Source organism: Cebidichthys violaceus, unplaced genomic scaffold (genome assembly GCF_023349555.1).
Source record: "Cebidichthys violaceus isolate CVI_PGR_0920_01 unplaced genomic scaffold, fCebVio1.0.p SCAF_10, whole genome shotgun sequence".
NCBI classification, from domain to species: domain Eukaryota; kingdom Metazoa; phylum Chordata; class Actinopteri; order Perciformes; family Stichaeidae; genus Cebidichthys; species Cebidichthys violaceus.
In genome coordinates this window covers 11,768,754-11,787,273 of record NW_027176263.1, presented here as the reverse complement: position 1 = coordinate 11,787,273, position 18,520 = coordinate 11,768,754, and the positions used below count along the sequence as shown (strand labels likewise).

General features: G+C 43.0%; 1 protein-coding gene across 1 annotated transcript in view; it reads left to right on the top strand.

Moving 5' to 3' along the window:
* Positions 1-18,520, top strand: part of LOC137878440 (cadherin-23-like) — a 106,643-nt gene that overhangs the window by 51,992 nt on the left and 36,131 nt on the right. Inside the window, exon 8 of the mRNA XM_068718745.1 lies at positions 239-317. Within this exon, the coding sequence (XP_068574846.1) occupies positions 239-317 (79 nt within the window). The remainder of the gene's footprint in view (positions 1-238; positions 318-18,520) is intronic.

Here is an 18,520-nt window from a genome sequence, read left to right as displayed (position 1 = left end):
GGTCGTCCCTACTCCAGTCACAGACTTCACTGTTATCTTTGAGGCCAACAATCTAATTTGTTTTACAATATAATGAAGGCCACCATCATATTTCTGTGCAAATGGCAAAGTGCAAAACCAGTAATATAGGAATCTAATTATGTCATTAGCCGATAGCTGTTTACTGTGATGGAATCTACTGTAGAAATGCTAAAAGATGCGACTGTAAAGATGATGTTTTGTGTGTGTGTCTCTGCAGGGATACGAGGTGAGGAAGATAACGGCCATTGACCAGGATCTCGGCCGACCGAGAGGCATCGGCTACACCATCATCTCAGGTCTGAGCCACTTAATCAATCTGACATCCACAGCACAGAGAGGTGAATCGATCACTTCTTATCATAATCCCACAGCAATAATAGACGAGTCTCATCAGGCACAACAGTCAATAACGGCAGAGAACAGCCTCAGAATTGGAGAATAGGCTTGCCTGTAAGCAGCTATTAATCACTGTTTGGTGCAGTTGTGCGGAAGTCAGCCTTCATTTAGTGCCGTCATTCACAAGTTGGCTCGTGCTATCAAAACAGGATTATGGTTTGTCAGAGTGACAGATTTAACCTTCAGCAGAAGAGTGTGATCTTGTGATTTTCTGTTGTTGCCCACTTGTGTTCGATTGTTTTATTAGATATGTCACACATTAAGTGTCAGTACTAAAGTCCGCCTCACTGGGCCTCGTCCTACAATCCATAACTTGTGCTGGAGTTACTATAACTGAAGAGTAGGGCTGGGTGGTATGACCAAAAATTTGTATCACGGTATTTTTTCAGATTCTACCGGTTTCACGGTATATCACGGTATTTTTTAACACAAGAACCGGCCGGCAACGAGCAGTGAACTGTGTGGCGTGTCTTCTGTCTCTTCCTGCTTCCTTCACCTACATTCCCCTGGGTCCTATGTCCCTCCATGTACAGCTTCTTATCACCCTCTGTGTACCAATGTACATTTATAATAAATACCACACATATTACACTCTAATCAGCATTGCATATGTGTCTAACCAAAATACCCAAACATAAAAACATGACATAGATAGGTTTGCAGTTTTCAAGGTGTACATTTCAGATTGCGTCTATTACACGCGTTTTCTGCTGAGGTGACGTAAGTTGCTCGTGTTACCACCAGCGGCAACAACAGTGGCTCCAAACTTGCAAAACGTCGGATTTTTTAAAACCAAAACATTTCCAAACAGCAGACACAGCTCCTCCCTTGGGCACAGACTCTATTGGTGCATCTCCGGTCTGTCTTTGTTCACCCTGCATCGCTCTGTTCTGTTCTTTAATGTAACGTTACTGTAGCGAAAGGAGCCTCTCCGAGCTGTTAGCAGACTAGCTAACGGGCTAGCTAGCGAGCTGTACCCAGCATGCCGTTAGGTGGTGAAATTGTATAAATACATAAATACATTACAATACAAGTACAATACAAGTACAATTATTAGTGTTATAAATTGTTTGTGTCACAAACTGTTGTGTCGTGGTGTTTTGCCCTGTTAAAGAGCGTTAGTTGTGGATTGTTAATTGTTGTGTTATAATAAAGTTATAACCATGGTTAGGGTTCCCTCTCAATACAATTAAGACAACTGGCTCCGACCGCAGCGCTCACAGCGGCGAACAATATATATATAGCTGCCTGTTGAAGAGTGACAGCAGTTGTTTCGGCTATGCACCGGTATGACGGTGTGTGAAAAATTCATATCATATGGGAAATTAAAACCGGATTACCGCCCAGCACTACTGCAGAGTTTTACTTGTAAGGAGACGAGAGGAAGCTTCAGTTTGCACGCTGCTGATAAGGTGATAGCAGTGATCCTGCTTTCATACTTCTGAAGAGTTTGCTTACCTCTGTCAAGGATGTGATGTTTGTGCCTGACAGTTACTCTGTCTGTCTGTCCGTCTGCTAGGAGGACATCTCAAAAACTCATCAACAGAGTTCCATGAAACTTGGTTGACACATTTACTTAGGGGCAAGGAGCTAGAAGTTAGGTTTTGGTGTTGATCCATATCTACGATTATCACTATTAAGTTTACTGTTATTTTCATCCCAATCTAACTGAAATGATGTTTGTCTGTCTGTCTTCTCCTGAACGTTTATCGGATTACATCTCAAAGCTCACTCTCCGCCGATGATCCTTTGAGCTTTTGCACCCAAATGAGTATACTCTAGCATTGCTAGTGCATGCAAGTGTGTCATGGCAGGTGTGGTGCTCAGGACCCGAGGGAGCGCAGTATCGAGTGTCAAGTTGTTTGGATGAGCGGTTCTCAAGAAAGCTGCAAGCAGCAATACCGAAGGCCAAGCGATCGGACCGCTCTGAACAGACACGTTTTGACCAGGCTCTGCACTAGTCCATGTAATGACATGGATATAGAGAAGTTATTCTAAATCCCATCAGTAAGTTTGCAGGATGAATAAATCAATCCAAAAAAACCTTCAACACAAACATTTTTTTGGGGAGATATTGTTTTTCTTTGTATTTGTCCGTCCAGGTTTACCCACAATCCCACTGATTTACTCTACACCTTTGAGTAATGTCACCTGCTGAGCGTTTACCTTTATTACGCTTCAGTGTTACCAGGAGAGCATTCCTCATTAACTTCTCGCTCAAAAGCTAAAGTCTGCAGTTCCTCAAATGGCCACTTGAGGCTTCCTCTAACAGCGAGTCAATGCCCATAGACCCCAACGTTAAAATGCCAAACTGTTACCAAATACTCTGGGTAACGTCACCGAGACTACATCAATGATTGAAACAGTCGCTGGTCACTGTTTGTAGCTTGTGCTGAACTCTCATGAATAAATGAATGTTGCCACACTGAAGTGAGTAAAGCTACGTTGGAAAGAAGCCACAATCAGCAAAAAGAGAGAAATAAACCAACTATGTAGAAGCACACACTGAGTTTGCATGCACTCTGGTGTTGTGATTATAACTAGATTAAGTCAAAACTCAGATTAATGCTACTGTCATGTCTGCACCGTAAACAGGTTATCTTACTCTCAGTCATTTTCTAATGGAGTAAGTTTAACTCAGTTAACAGCGCTCTGTAAAATCTTCTACGTTACTACTGCTGTAGCGTCTGTGTAGCACCAGCTGGTTTTCTTTGGCGTTATAACTGTATAACACAAAGGTCAAAGGTCAAATGGATGTTTTATCTTCATGACTACATATCCTATCAAATAACTAAAAATGATTTGGTTGAATCTCAAATCTGGGTATTTGTGATTTATTTGTGTGCATTTAAGCCACTGAATGTGTCTTTGTCATAGTGTTGCAAAAAAAGAAACCTTTGTTGACCTGATATTTACTTATTTGATCCAAATGCCTTCTGTTCGTTCTTGTCAAAAACAAAAAAAAAGGATCAGGAGACAGCTGTTTTAGCAAGTTCCTGTAAGATGCAGCTCTCTTTTTGCCCACCTCTGCTAGTAATCTCCATATTCCTATTAAGATAAAACACAGCATTCATGACTCGGCGGTCCATGCACCGCTTTAATACCCCTGTAGGGTGTTCATTTTCATCACAATCAACGTTTGGATCCCGAAGGACGAACAATCCCTCGAAGATCCTCCAGGTCTGAAACATTGATGTGCGCGGTGAAAATAAACACCAGTTAGGAGGATTACAGCATGTCGACTGTATCCTTTTAAACTCTGCATGCCCCTTGTCAAGCCCGGAATGACCAGGATGGAAGGACATCGGGGCCTCCAGTATGGCCAGCTGGCTGATAAGGGCTGGCACTGCTTGAGCCCGCCGCACCGTAGGCATTGTGGGTGATGAAGATATTCATTGTTCTGCCATCTGCTGAGTCACTGCCTGACCTCGCCGCTGAACGAAGGAATTTGACCCCGTGTGTGCGTGTGTGTGCGTGTGCATTACGTGTGAACATGTGCACAGTCATGTATTATTTGTGAGTGTCTGTGCTGCAATGCATGCGTACACAGTCCACAGCCCGGCCCATTTCTTCATGGAGCTCACCGTAAACACTTTGCGCCCATTCAGTGCACACGCCCACTCAGTCTTACTTACCATCTGCTGCCACATGTTGTATTGTTGTGTGTGTGTGTGTGTGTGTGTGTGTGTTGTGTTTGCTGCAAAGTTGAAGGGCTGAGTTAAGCTCTAGAGGAGAAGAGCATTAAAAAGACATTAATTAGGTGTTGCGATGTATTCCCAGTCGTTGAAAAATCAAGAGTTATAGCACCGCACTAAGCCCTCATGGAGATGGAGCCTGTAGGCTTGATAAAATCATTATAAGTTTGATAGATAATGGAAGTTGAAGGGTGATGCAGTGCCAGTAGATAAAGGTGGGAGGGTAAGGTTGTCAGATGACTTTCTGTATGTGTGTGTGCACGCTTGTTCATGTGTACTTTTGCATATGTCTCTGTCTATCCAGGCTCATAGTGCTCTGCTGCAGTCAGATTAGTGCGAGGGCGCGCTTGTTTGCTGACTTAAGTGTGACTCCTCCCTCGCTCCTCGCCCCGGTCGTCCTCAGAGAGTGCAGCTCACTCCTGCGGGACTCGTCTCATTAGCTCAGTAATTAAGATAAACGAGGTTTTAATTGCAGCTGTGATTTATGCTAATGATTGTGGAGCTGGAGATGAGGATTTCCTCTCCCTCCTCCAATCAGAGGGCGTATCTGGGATTTGATGTGTACAAGAGATAGCATCTCAGCGGCGCTCTGCCTCCAGTGTTGTGATGGTGGAGATTTTTGTTTGGGGGGGGGGGGGGGGGGTTCTGATGCTAAATCCCTTAATTGACCTCTGACCTACTGGTCTCATTGTACATCAAAAGATATTTTGTCACCATTGACAATGAAAATAAGGATTTTATTCGATGCCCTCAGTGGTGGTTGTTGCCCTAAACAAAGGTGGAGTAGATTTAATGACCTGATACTCATCATTGTATATGCTGCTATAATTGCTCCTATATTTCCTTTTTTCTTTCTACGGGAATCGGTGACATCTAAATGTGCATCTAATACTTAATGATGTAGACCAATGCACGGTCTGAGCCGTGATGTACAGGATCATATCAAAGCCTAAAGACCATCTTAAAAGGTACATTAACCATGTGATGAGTGTTTGCAAATCTACTGAAACAAACAAGATAAAGAAAATAATAGTTTCTTCACTTCTAATCCACCAGTGATCATGTCAGTATGCCTTAGATTGCTGTGAGGCCTGCTGGACTGAAAACAAATCATGGGTGTGAGGGATTTTTTTGGGGAAAAAGGAATTTGTAGTTTCTCCAAGCCTTTTTATTTGAGAAAGTTCTGAAGAGTCACTGACAAATCATTGTTAATCAGACAAAAGTTCTAGAGGTGCTCGGGTAATTATCGCCAGTCTCTAACTCCCTCCTGGTTCTCCTAATGTTCGGCCAAATATTTGATATGCCGTAAAATCCAAATGCACTTCCCCTCATCTGAAACTACCACCTAATGACTCAACATTTTGTGTAATAAAAATGGGATCAGTCAAATTTGGCCACTGGCAATATTATAGTAAGTGATGTTTTTTTGCAGCTGCTCTAAATGAGCAATGAAGACCTATTAGAAGGTTCTGTTCTCACTCATGCTGGTAATTGGCTTATTAGGAAATGCAGGGAGGATAGCAGGACAAAGCCACAGCGGTGCCGGTATCTTCTTTAAAGAGCAACCACGTGTTCAGGGATTCAAATATCTGTTTGCTCAGTCTTGTGTCACTGGTTGCTATGACTCCAGTCATAGTGAATGTTAAATGACCTTTTCCTGTGACAGTTCTACTTCCTAAACCAGCATGATCTTCATCTTGATCCCAGTTTTTACATGTTTAGAACAATAACAAATACACTCACTAGCTCACCTGTGGAGTTAGACAGACAATGCATGTGTGTGGTTGTTCACAGGGATATATTTTTCAGCTTTTATTCACATGCACGGTGTACTACACCTCAGCTTTTGGCCAACAGCTGCAGCAACAAACAATCCCAAAATTTCAGTCATTATCCACTTAAGCCCGCCCCGAGGACGACCGAGCCAGAGCACAGACGGCCTCGGTCGGTCCAACGACCTGAGGGACCGACACTCCAAAGCCCAGATGAACTCAATCTGGCACAATGTTCATGAGAGGATGTCAGCACGCATACCTCCATGGATGGATCACACACACACACACACACACACACACAGAGACACACACACACACACACCTACAGACGAGATAGAGGGGCCGAGGAAGAAGGGGGGAGAAAAAGAAATCAAATCAGAGTATGATTCTTAAGAAATATATAAAATACCCCTTATTTGGCCAATGGACATAAACCTTCTGTCTCTTAAAAGAGCTTTCCTATATCTGGGTCCTATTACAGAGACTTAGAGGCCAACAAGTGTTGTCCAAGAGTGTTGCCATCCGTTAGGATAAGAGTTAAACCCCTGTGTAAACTTTGTGGAGCCTCTCCACTGTGTTGTAATGATGGTGTAAGAACAACGGAATGAAAGTCAGCCCAGAGTCTCACAGAATGAAAGGACATCCCCCAAGCCTTTCATACCAGCCGCTTGTTTATCTTTGTGTGCTTGTTTCTATCGCTTTTGTCACACGCAAGCACAACTAATCCCATCTTAAGCCCTTTTCCATCTCGACCCTTTTCTTCCCTTTTAGATGATTCTTCCTCTCTCATTACATCGTCTCTGTGTTGGGGAAACTGCAGCAAATAATTTGTCCCAAAGCCAGCCTGACTCCTAGTTCCCACATTCTCTTGCCTGACCGCATTGGATTTTAATTTGTGGCAACCCGAGCAGAATAATTTTTCTAAATTGATAAAAGATGATAACTAAATTTTTCTACTTACGAAAGCATCCTACAGTATTTTGAAGTTTGTCAGAGGCTGCAGAGTGAGACCACATAATGCACTGATCCATGGCCGTTGTCGGGGGCAGCGTGTGAACACCCTGTCTGCCTCTGCCACAGGAGTGAGACACACGACCCGGTCCAGCGCAGTGGACGGCTGGCCTTGTGTAGCAGCACACGGGTCAGACAGATACGGCCACGCCATTTCCCGCCTGGACAAACTGATAAGTAGCAAAGGCGATTATTTTCACCCATCTGCCTTTTCACACACATCTCTCTCCTCCGCTGCTGCCACGCCCAGATGCTCTGATTCCATAATACCCAACTTGTGTCTGCGGGCATGCTGTAATATGGACAAGGCTGATACCTGTTATTCTACGGGGAGCTCTTATTGTGACTGCCGCATCGCTGGGATTTCTCCGGGTTTTCAATTAGACGCTCCGAGGCTCTCCGCAGCGCGTTGCTATGTAATCTCTGAGAGAGGGCAGATAGTCTGCGGGACACTGATCACAACACAATTCAGAGTCTAGTCGACTCTAGTAGAGCCTAGCAGTTCACAATCAAGTCCAGACCTCACTGGGCTATGATATAGGCCTCATACAGTACAGCAGGTTTCCTCATTTGGATTAAATCGTGTGAATGAAGAGAAGATGATCGAAAGGTTTCTTCAGTCAGCCCATGTCCCACAGATACATGCACATAACAGTTCATACTAGCAATTCAATGCCATTCTGGAGAAAGATTGTTGATATTTGAACTCAACACCCAGACAGATACGCCTCTTCTTTCAGTGCTTCTTTGCCAGATTAAGAAGGTCTGTACCGAATAGTTTGAAGCTTCATTCTTAACGTACACATTTGAATTATCATTATTAATAACGACAGAAACATTGCACCTTCTCTTCCTCTTTCTCTGTCACTCACACTCTCTGTCAGACACACAGCGAGCGCCGCAGCGCTCGGTCCTCGTTCCTCTAATTGTCTCAGTCCAAAAGTATTTTTTTAGGGTGACAGACATTCAAGGCTTCATTTGAAAACCTCTGATAGAAACTGTGAATGTAAAAATGTTTCCCATTTACAGAGTCAGGCCTTTTTATGAACACCGTTTATTTTTTTTTCATCACACAAAGGGAGCGGACAGCTAGCGAACCGTTTTGAATTTGACAAAAAGTGTATTGGATTAGAAGAAAAAGAAAACGAGCAACAAAAAGAAGAAAATATTAATTACATTTACCAAAGTTCAGTCAGAATTCTCCGCTCTGCCTTTGAGCTTTGTTGGTTGTTGTCCTCTCGAAGCATTTTTTATATTCGTAACATATACAGTATATTCCAGCTTTATATATCGGTGTTAGAGTTCCCCCTTTACTTTCATTTCCAGGATAAAGGGGATACTTGATACTTCCAGCTCTGAGTGATGTTATCCTCAGCTCTCAGCTTCTGAACAAGCACATCTCCAGACGCCAAACCCAATTTCATCTGCCTCTGTCTTCCAACCAGCTGTTGTTTTGTACAAAGCTTGCGGAAACAGATTTTTTATCATCTAGCAAACTGCACAAAAAAAATATCAGAGAGCAAGGTAAACTATAGACACAGGCAAAAAAGACACATATGCTCACACACATGCACACAAAGTGACGAGATAAGACTACACTGCCAGCTCAATGTGACACCTTGAGCTGACAGATCAAAGCCAGCAATCAATAGCTCTGAGTTTGATTATTTTCCATGAGACCTGAAGATTGTGGGTCGATACTTTTGTTCTGTGACCAGGATGAGAATCAGTTCAGCTTTTACTGCGGCATCTGGAACCGAGGTCAACAGAAGGCCAAGAAGCACTGAGGAATCTTAGTACGGTTTGATCTCAGTAGGCGTGATCAGTAGATCTTTACTCTGAGAGAAGAGGTGAGCTATTCAACACGCCCAGAAACACATTTTTGATCATATGGCTTGAATTCATATGCTAAGTATGACAATTTCACACAAATGTCTAGTCGGATCAAATTAAGTGATGACATGTTGGACACGCATGAATGTCAACTGCAACTTCACTGGTTGACAGAGGCATACAACCACAAGGCAGTAATTGTAGTTTACTAAAGGACCAGTAGTATCAAAAAGAGAGTTATATAACCTCTCTCTCTCTCTCTCTGTCTCTCTCTCTCTCTCTCTCTCTCTCTCTCTCTCTCTCTCTGTCTCTGTCTCTCTCTCTCTCTCTCTCTCTCTCTCTCTCTCTGTCTCTCTCTCTCTCTCTCTCTCTCTCTCTCTCTCTCTCTCTGTCTCTCTCTCTCTCTCTCTCTCTCTCTCTCTCTCTCTCTCTCTCTCTCTCTACCCAACTGGTGGAGGCAGATGTCCACCCACCCAGAGCCCGGTTCTGCCAATGTTCTCTACCCGTTAAAGGGGAGTTTTTTTTATTGTCACTGTCGCACCACCTCTTAATCGCGAGAGAATGTTGGGTCTGATCCTGCTCTATATGAAAAGTGCGTTGAGATCATTTCTGCTATAATTTGACGCTATAAAAATAAATTGAAATTGAAATCTCTCAAGTGTCAAAGCTGTATTCAGTTGAACTTTGGCTTCAGTGCCTGTAGCAGTGTGTCCCACACCGGCTGCAGTCGTGGATTTTCTCTGCACAATGTCTCGCCGTTCCTTGGGCTGACTCCTTCCTGAAAAAGCAGACACCATTTTTAAGGCGGAGGTAGCCACGAAAGTAACACATCTGTTCTAAAATCAAGAGCCGGTGGGGGCCTGATGAACAGGCCCTCCTCTGGATGCAGCAGGAGGAGCAGCTAGTCATGACTGAGGTATCCACACCTCCTCCATGACAGCGAGAGTGCATCTAACCAGCTGTGTCAACTGCGCAGTGTGACACCTGGGCAAAAAAGAAAAATTCCTTTCATCTGCGATGTATTGTCTTACAATATTTGTCCTTGAACCCTTTTTTTTTTTTTTTTTTTTTTAAGAAAAACTTTTGATGAAACTACTTCATTGAGTATTCATGAAATGCAGCTTGTCTGCCAATGGCAAGACACCCACAGGGCCATTATCACTCCGCATCACACACACACACACACACACACACACACACACACACACACACACACACACACACACACACACACACACAGCATATCCAGAAATGCACTGGTAGCTGTCAAACACTGAGCCGTGTGTGTCGATGCACAGATGAGCATGTGCACAAGCACGTCAGTGTATCTGAGAAGCTGTTCATTTAGATATAGAGGTGAGTGTATTTCGAAGACAATAACTAAAACCTCATCATCAACATGATTTGCCTGTAGGCATAATCCTTAAAAAGTGACATTAATTTGTGTACATTTGGCAAAGTACACAAAATCTTAGCCCCAAGACTCCGAGCACTGGCTGCATGCCATATCACATTACTAGAATGTTCCAGCGCCCCCATGGTGTTGTCACAAACTAGAGAAAACAGTTGTCACTGGCTTAGTCATGGCGATTACACTTGGAGAACTCCTGCTTCGGCTGTCCTCAAAAGCTCATCGCTCGGAGAAAGTCATTGTCATCCACTTGTCGCACGCAACCGATTGAACTCGTCAGATCAAATGCCTTATTTCTTCTGTTCTCTTGGGCAATCCCCACATAATAACTACACATGTATGTTTTCCACTTGTGCGACTCAACACAACTGTCCCATTTCGAGCCGATCTATTTCCCCCTCACCGTTTCTGCATTCACTCTTTGTGAGCGGAGGAGAAAATTTCAATGAGCAACCTTTTCTCAGTAAATGAGCCTCCATTTCATTGTTCATGGCACAAGAATGTAAATGTGTTTGTCAATAGATAATGTGAAATCCACACTTGTGCTTCTCTTTATGCTTTGGTATTACTGAGATGATTCAAAGAGGCAAATTATTTGGTTTACTTTCATCCCATAATTGTAGTAGTAGCTACTGAAGCTATTGTACACTTACTAAATTTGCACCACAAGGAAAATAATGGCTGTTTGTCTGAGTTTGAGTGTGCGTCGTACATGCTTGTGGGCATTTATTTAGGCGTGTGTGTGTGAGTGCATTTGAGTGTGTTCTCCACACTAGACAAAATCATGGCATGGTTTCTCATTTTCCAGTCCAGTACTGTCGGTAATGTGAAAGCGCGGCTTATCCCCCGGAGTCTCACATCATAGAATCAAACTCTGCCAGTTAGCACCAGATGCACTCTGACACACACACTTTCACACTCTATCTACATAAGAATTCAGTATAGAAATACCTTAACGCGCACATGGAAGACGTAAACGCCTCCATTTAATGTGACTATCAAATGCAAAATGGGAAGTGTGCATTTATGTCTACTGGATTGGACTGTGGTCATATGTGCGCAGCAATTTCCACCCCCCGGGGGTGTAATCACAGTGTCCTGTCGGATCACTGGAGAACACTTTCTGTCAGCAATTAGAATATGATTATATTTCCCTCTCAGTGGGACCTGTGAGTCACTGTGTAATTTCAGGTTGTCTCTCTGGTCAAGCGGTGCGGAGGTGGAAGGCCGTTCTGTGGAACCTGAAGCAGCGAGTCAGAGCCTCTTTACCGGATGCAGACAGAGAGTAGTACTATGCACATGTACATTTAGCACCACGTGTGTGTGTGTGTGTGTGTGTGTGTGTGTGTGTGTGTGTGTGTGTGTGTGTGTGTGTGTGTGTGTGTGCTTTTGCAGGTGCGCTTGTTTGTGTACAAACGCCACTCGTTGCCTGGCCAGGTGGAGCGTCCGGTCGTCCGGGTAAGGAGCGGCTGTTGGAGTAGATTGGCATGCAAGTCAGGCCACTGAAGCCGACAAACCAATTTAGAGGCATGATGCCCACACCGAGTGGGTCTGAGTCCCTGATGCACGTTACCCACTACCACCAACTTTCTGCCTGCCCCTCCCATCCACGCAAAAACGAAATGTGGCAATGACTGTTGTCGTCTTGTATTCACTGGTGCATGATGTGAAAGGACACTTTTTCTTTTTCCAAGTGCAGTCTTACAATGACAAACTGATCCTCCAAATAAGCAGCTTGGCCCACAAAACGCGAGCGTCAGTAGTTTCAGCAAATGGTTTAAGAAAAAACAACATATGTTCATGTTCAAGTGACGAAGCAGTGTAACATCATTTTTAGAGCCACAGAGGTTGCAAAAAGAAGTCTGATTGTAATGAAGTCTTTGATAAAATGAACCTACCTCTCACTTGATTTATTCCCTCAGTAAACATTGTAAAGATGAGTTTATGGTCTCAATTGCTAGTTTCAAGTCTTTTTCAATACATGATGTTCATTCAGTAAGTTATGGTCCCATTTAGAGTCAAATAGACCATTAAGTGGAGTCTGCTTTAGGGCGGGCTTACTGTGAATGACAGATTGCTGCCTCCGCATTCCAAATATGGTAACTTCCATTCATTGGTTGCAAAAAAGCCAAGATGGCGATGGCCATTTCGCAGAACTCGTGGCTTCAAAACGGCAGTCCACAGACCAAGGGGTGACATCACGATGACTACGTTCCCTTCTTATCTACAGTCGATGCTCTAGAGAGGGCCAGCGGTGTTTTCACGTTATCTGAAGACCACCGTAGTTCTCCGTCGCGCTTGGAAAGGGAAGTGAGAGCGGAGCGGTATTCAGTTACTTACAATCTTCAGCTTAAATCCTACACACTGGTCCTTTAATAACATCGTTATAATCGCTACACGTTTCCTCTCAACATTGTTTTCGTTTAATCACGATTGAGGTTGTTCTCTTTAACCAGTAATGTATTCATTTTGACCCTAACCTTCCCATAAAAGAGTTATTTTTGTGCAAAAACTTAACTAAATCTTAACCATAAGTGTATAACTAGAAAACAAACTGATTCGAAATTGAAACGGTGACTTGAAGGCACAGTCAAAAAGTCTCTATGTAGTGCTCTTAAGTTTAAAGTGTGATTGTACTGTAGATTCGTATCAGCATGTGAGTATTTTAAGTTTATTTAAATTTGAGTACTGCAGGAGTCACACTGCGTTCCTATTAACACTTTCCTCTGGTTCCACAATTGAATAGATTACGGAAGGTGGATATAATCAGCAGGAGTTTTTGTCCCTTCTACCTCCCTCCCTTTCTCCACCTTTTGGCCTCAATCCAGGCTAATTACCCCAGGGCTCTGCTCTCTCTGCTGGCCTGCCTCCTATCTCTACGCCAACACTGCACTCTCTATTCCAGGCTAGGTAGGAGGGCAATAACAGAGCAGCGCGTCTGTGTGGGGAACACAGGCGTGGGTTAATCTGTTGACCCCAGCCGTTGTACACTGTGGACTTACCATCTGACTCTCCGGAGTCTGGACCTCAGCTATTACTACAAACTGTCTGAAAGAAAGTCATTCTTAATCCCTCAAAGTGCAGCTCCAGGTTCATACTGTGCCCTACTTACAAACGAGTGCAAATACCATGTGAAGTTACAGAGCAGGGGGGCATGTTTGATTTGGTTATTACACTTTATTTTTATAGTGTAATAACCAAATGTATTTATTATTAAATATGTGCTAAGTAAAAAGAAAAAAAAAACACTTTTCACATGCAGTACAATATATGGAATCTTTTTTTATATTTAAGCAAGTCAGTGTCGTTTCATATCATGAAGGTAAATAGGATATTACAGTTGTGGTCAAAAGTTTACATATACTTGTAAAGAACATAATGTCATGGCTCTCTTGAGTTTCCAGTTATTTCTACAACTCTGATTTTTCTCTGATAGAGTGATTGGAACAGATACTTCTTTGTCACAAAAAACATTCATGAAGTTTGGTTCTTTCATGACTTTATTATGGGTTAACAGAAAAAGTGACAAAATCTGCTGGGTCAAAAATATACATACAGCAACATGAATTAGCAATTTTGGTGACTTAGAAAGTTGTGTCAACGAAATGAGCTTCATAGCATGGCCTCTTAACTTCTTGTGAGTGATTATGAGTGACTACAGCTGGTGACTTCTCTGAGGCCATTTAAATAGGGCTCATTGGATACAAACGCCCACAAACGCTACAATGGGAAAGTCAAAGGAGCTCAGCATGGATCTGAAAAAGCGAATCATTGACTTGAACAAGTCAGGAAAGTCACTTGGAGCCATTTCAAAGCAGCTGCAGGTCCCAAGAGCAACAGTGCAAACAATTGTTTGTAAGTATAAAGTGCATGGCACTGTTTTGTCACTGCCACGATCAGGAAGAAAACGCAAGCTATCACCTGCTGCTGAGAGAAAATTGGTCAGGAGGGTGAAGAGTCAACCGAGAACCACCAAAAAGCAGATCTGCCAAGAATTAGAAGCTGCTGGAACACAGGTGTCAGTGTCCACAGTCAAGCGTGTTTTGCATCTCCATGGACTGAGAGGCTGCCGTGCAAGAAGGAAGCCCTTGCTCCAAAAGTGGCACCTAAAGGCTCGACTGAAGTTTGCTGCTGATCACATGGACAAAGATAAGACCTTCTGGAGGAAAGTTCTGTGGTCAGACGAAACAAAAATCGAGCTGTTTGGCCACAATGCCCAGCAATATGTTTGGAGGAGAAAAGGTGAGGCCTTTCACCCCAAGAACACCATGCCTACCGTCAAGCACGGTGGTGGTAGTATTATGCTGTGGGGCTGTTTTGCTGCCAATGGAACTGGTGCTTTACAGAGAGTAAATGGGATAATGAAGAAGGAGGATTACTTTCAAATTCTTCAAGATAACCTAAAATCATCAGCCCGAAGGTTGGGTCTTGGGCGCAGTTGGGTGTTCCAACAGGACAATGACCCCAAACACACATCAAAAGTGGTAATGGAATGGCTAAATCAGGCTAGAATTAGGGTTTTAGAATGGCCTTCCCAAAGTCCTGACTTAAATCCCATTGAGAACATGTGGACAATGCTGAAGAAACAAGTCCATGTCAGACAGCCATCAAATTTAACTGAACTGCACCAATTCTGTTAAGAGGAGTGGTCAAAGATAGAACGAGAAGCTTGCCAGAAGCTTGTGGATGGCTACCAAAAGCGCCTAATTGAAGTGAAAATGGCCAAGGGACATGTAACCAAATATTAGCACTGCTGTATGTACAGTTGTGGTCAAAAGTTTACATACACTTGTAAAGAACATAATGTCATGGCTCTCTTGAGTTTCCAGTTATTTCTACAACTCTGATTTTTCTCTGATAGAGTGATTGGAACAGATACTTCTTTGTCACAAAAAACATTCATGAAGTTTGGTTCTTTCATGACTTTATTATGGGTTAACAGAAAAAGTGACAAAATCTGCTGGGTCAAAAATATACATACAGCAACATGAATTAGCAATTTTGGTGACTTAGAAAGTTGTGTCAATGAAATGAGCTTCATAGCATGGCCTCTTAACTTCTTGTGAGTGATTATGAGTGACTACAGCTGGTGACTTCTCTGAGGCCATTTAAATAGGGCTCATTGGATACAAACGCCCACAAACGCTACAATGGGAAAGTCAAAGGAGCTCAGCATGGATCTGAAAAAGCGAATCATTGACTTGAACAAGTCAGGAAAGTCACTTGGAGCCATTTCAAAGCAGCTGCAGGTCCCAAGAGCAACAGTGCAAACAATTGTTTGTAAGTATAAAGTGCATGGCACTGTTTTGTCACTGCCACGATCAGGAAGAAAACGCAAGCTATCACCTGCTGCTGAGAGAAAATTGGTCAGGAGGGTGAAGAGTCAACCGAGAACCACCAAAAAGCAGATCTGCCAAGAATTAGAAGCTGCTGGAACACAGGTGTCAGTGTCCACAGTCAAGCGTGTTTTGCATCTCCATGGACTGAGAGGCTGCCGTGCAAGAAGGAAGCCCTTGCTCCAAAAGCGGCACCTTAAGGCTCGACTGAAGTTTGCTGCTGATCACGTGGACAAAGATAAGACCTTCTGGAGGAAAGTTCTGTGGTCAGACGAAACAAAAATCGAGCTGTTTGGCCACAATGCCCAGCAATATGTTTGGAGGAGAAAAGGTGAGGCCTTTCACCCCAAGAACACCATGCCTACCGTCAAGCACGGTGGTGGTAGTATTATGCTGTGGGGCTGTTTTGCTGCCAATGGAACTGGTGCTTTACAGAGAGTAAATGGGATAATGAAGAAGGAGGATTACCTTCAAATTCTTCAAGATAACCTAAAATCATCAGCCCGAAGGTTGGGTCTTGGGCGCAGTTGGGTGTTCCAACAGGACAATGACCCCAAACACACATCAAAAGTGGTAATGGAATGGCTAAATCAGGCTAGAATTAGGGTTTTAGAATGGCCTTCCCAAAGTCCTGACTTAAATCCCATTGAGAACATGTGGACAATGCTGAAGGAACAAGTCCATGTCAGAAAGCCATCAAATTTAACTGAACTGCACCAATTCTGTCAAGAGGAGTGGTCAAAGATTCAACGAGAAGCTTGCCAGAAGCTTGTGGATGGCTACCAAAAGCGCCTAATTGAAGTGAAAATGGCCAAGGGACATGTAACCAAATATTAGCACTGCTGTATGTATATTTTTGACCCAGCAGATTTGATCACTTTTTCTGTTAACCCATAATAAAGTCATGAAAGAACCAAACTTCATGAATGTTTTTTGTGACAAAGAAGTATCTGTTCCAATCACTCTATCAGAGAAAAATCAGAGTTGTAGAAATAACGGGGAAACTCAAGAGAGCCATGACATTATGTTCTTTACAAGTGTATGTAAACTTTTGACCACAACTGTAGGTATTAGGGGGCGACTAGCTCACTAGGCTTAGAGGGTTGTTTGGAAACCGGAGGGTCGGCAGTTCGATCCTTGGCTGGGACGTGTTCTGAGTCGAAGTGTCCTTGAGCAAGACACTGTCCCCCTAGTGGCTCCCCGGGTTATACCTGTCATGGTCCCACTGCTCCCTGGTACATGGATGGGTCAAATGCAGAGAAAAATTTCCCCTCAACAGGATAAATATAGTATAAATAAATTTGATTTGCAGCCAGAGTTTAAAACAACATATTTAACTATTTTTTACAAATAAAAGTATCACAGTAAACAATACAAAAACAATTAACAAATAATGTAAAGAATTGATTCTCCCTCACATATTTCTATTAACATTAGACTTTTTGGGGGGAAAAGGTGCAGTATAGCCAGTCTTTTTAAAAGACTGATTGGTTGAAGCTATTGTGAAGCAAGTGAATGAGTTGCAAAGAGCAGTTATCAGAGAGACCCTAGCTTTGCATGGGAAGTTCTCCACTCTGAATTTAGATCATTGCAATCTAGGAAGTTGTGCTTAATGTTCGACGAACATATGCTCAGTTGTGTAATATGCCGAAATTGAATAACAGATTTTTAAGTATTAGTGAAATGGTAATAATATTACACCTTTTTCACAAGATGTACGTTTCCAATGATTATGAGGCGAGATAATCAAGAAAACAAATTATTGTGTCGTTATTCTGTTTTGCAATGATGCTCTCATTTTTTCTCGTGTTCTAAATCCAGCACAGCTTTCGCTGTACTGGGACCTCTTTATACATTACAGGAATTTGTATGTTTCTTCTTTAAACACACAGCACACCCTGTCTCTTTTATTTATCAGATCCAGCCGGCTCACCTTGTATTTGTTGTGTATACAATATATTTTTGTACTTTTGCGTAGCCAGGAATGAGTTCACTGAGCATGTTTGCTCTTTTTTCATCCAGAGATTATCCTGTTAAACATACAGTATGTGGGAGCACAGAGGAGCGGCTGTGCTGTCAGCGGGTGAGAGCGGTCTGTATTGACAAGGCATAAATGAATTACTTTCAGGTTGACTTGACTCGTACAAGCTCTGTCTGCTCCAATGTTTGCGCCACTGTGCAGATCGCTCTGATAACATTCACATGTATGAACTGCCACTATCTCAAGATTGCACAGGGACTTGTTCAGGTCTCATACAACACACATGGCAAAGAATCCCAATGAAATAGTGACGGCATTCAGGGGGGCATTAACAGCGGAGAGGTGAGGGCGATTGGGTGAGTCGTTTGTTGTCTCCCTCTGCTGGGTGCAATTAGCAGGCAACAGCTACAACCACAAGATGCCTGAGAGTGAGACACTGAGTGTAAGAGAGACCACGAAGTTAACTAGAAGGACTGTAATTTACAAAAGAAGAGAGGGAATAAGAAAATGTGAGAAGAGGACTCAAGTGGGTCTCAGTCTAATATTTTAGCTATATAATATTGTAATTCAATAGTGAACACACCAGGCGCACTTATTAATGAGAACAGTGCAGCTCATCATTTGAAACGCTTCTCTTTGAAGGAGTGCATCGACTATGACAAAGTTAATGCGATTCATCAGCCCATGTGAAGTGACGTAAATGAGCATTGTGCCAACATTGGTAGACTATCACTTCAAAGCTCCAAACAAAAAGATTGCGTCGTGTTTTGTGTTTAAAAATCTGGTCTGGGATTGTATTCTCAGCAGAGGCTTGGCTTGTTTGAAGTAATTCATTGAGCATACTGTATTTTCAATATCGACAGAGAAAATGAATCGGATACAACTTGAATTCAGTGAGTGTGAATTGACAGTGACCCTGGCGTGCGTCCAGTGAAGAAGAAGAAAAGAAATGGAAGCAGTGGAGTGAGGGCAGACGGTGACGGATGAAACAAAGGGCTGCAGGAGAGGCAGCTAGTGGACAGGTTGGAGGTGGTGGGTCAGCCAAAGGCAGGTAGAGAGAC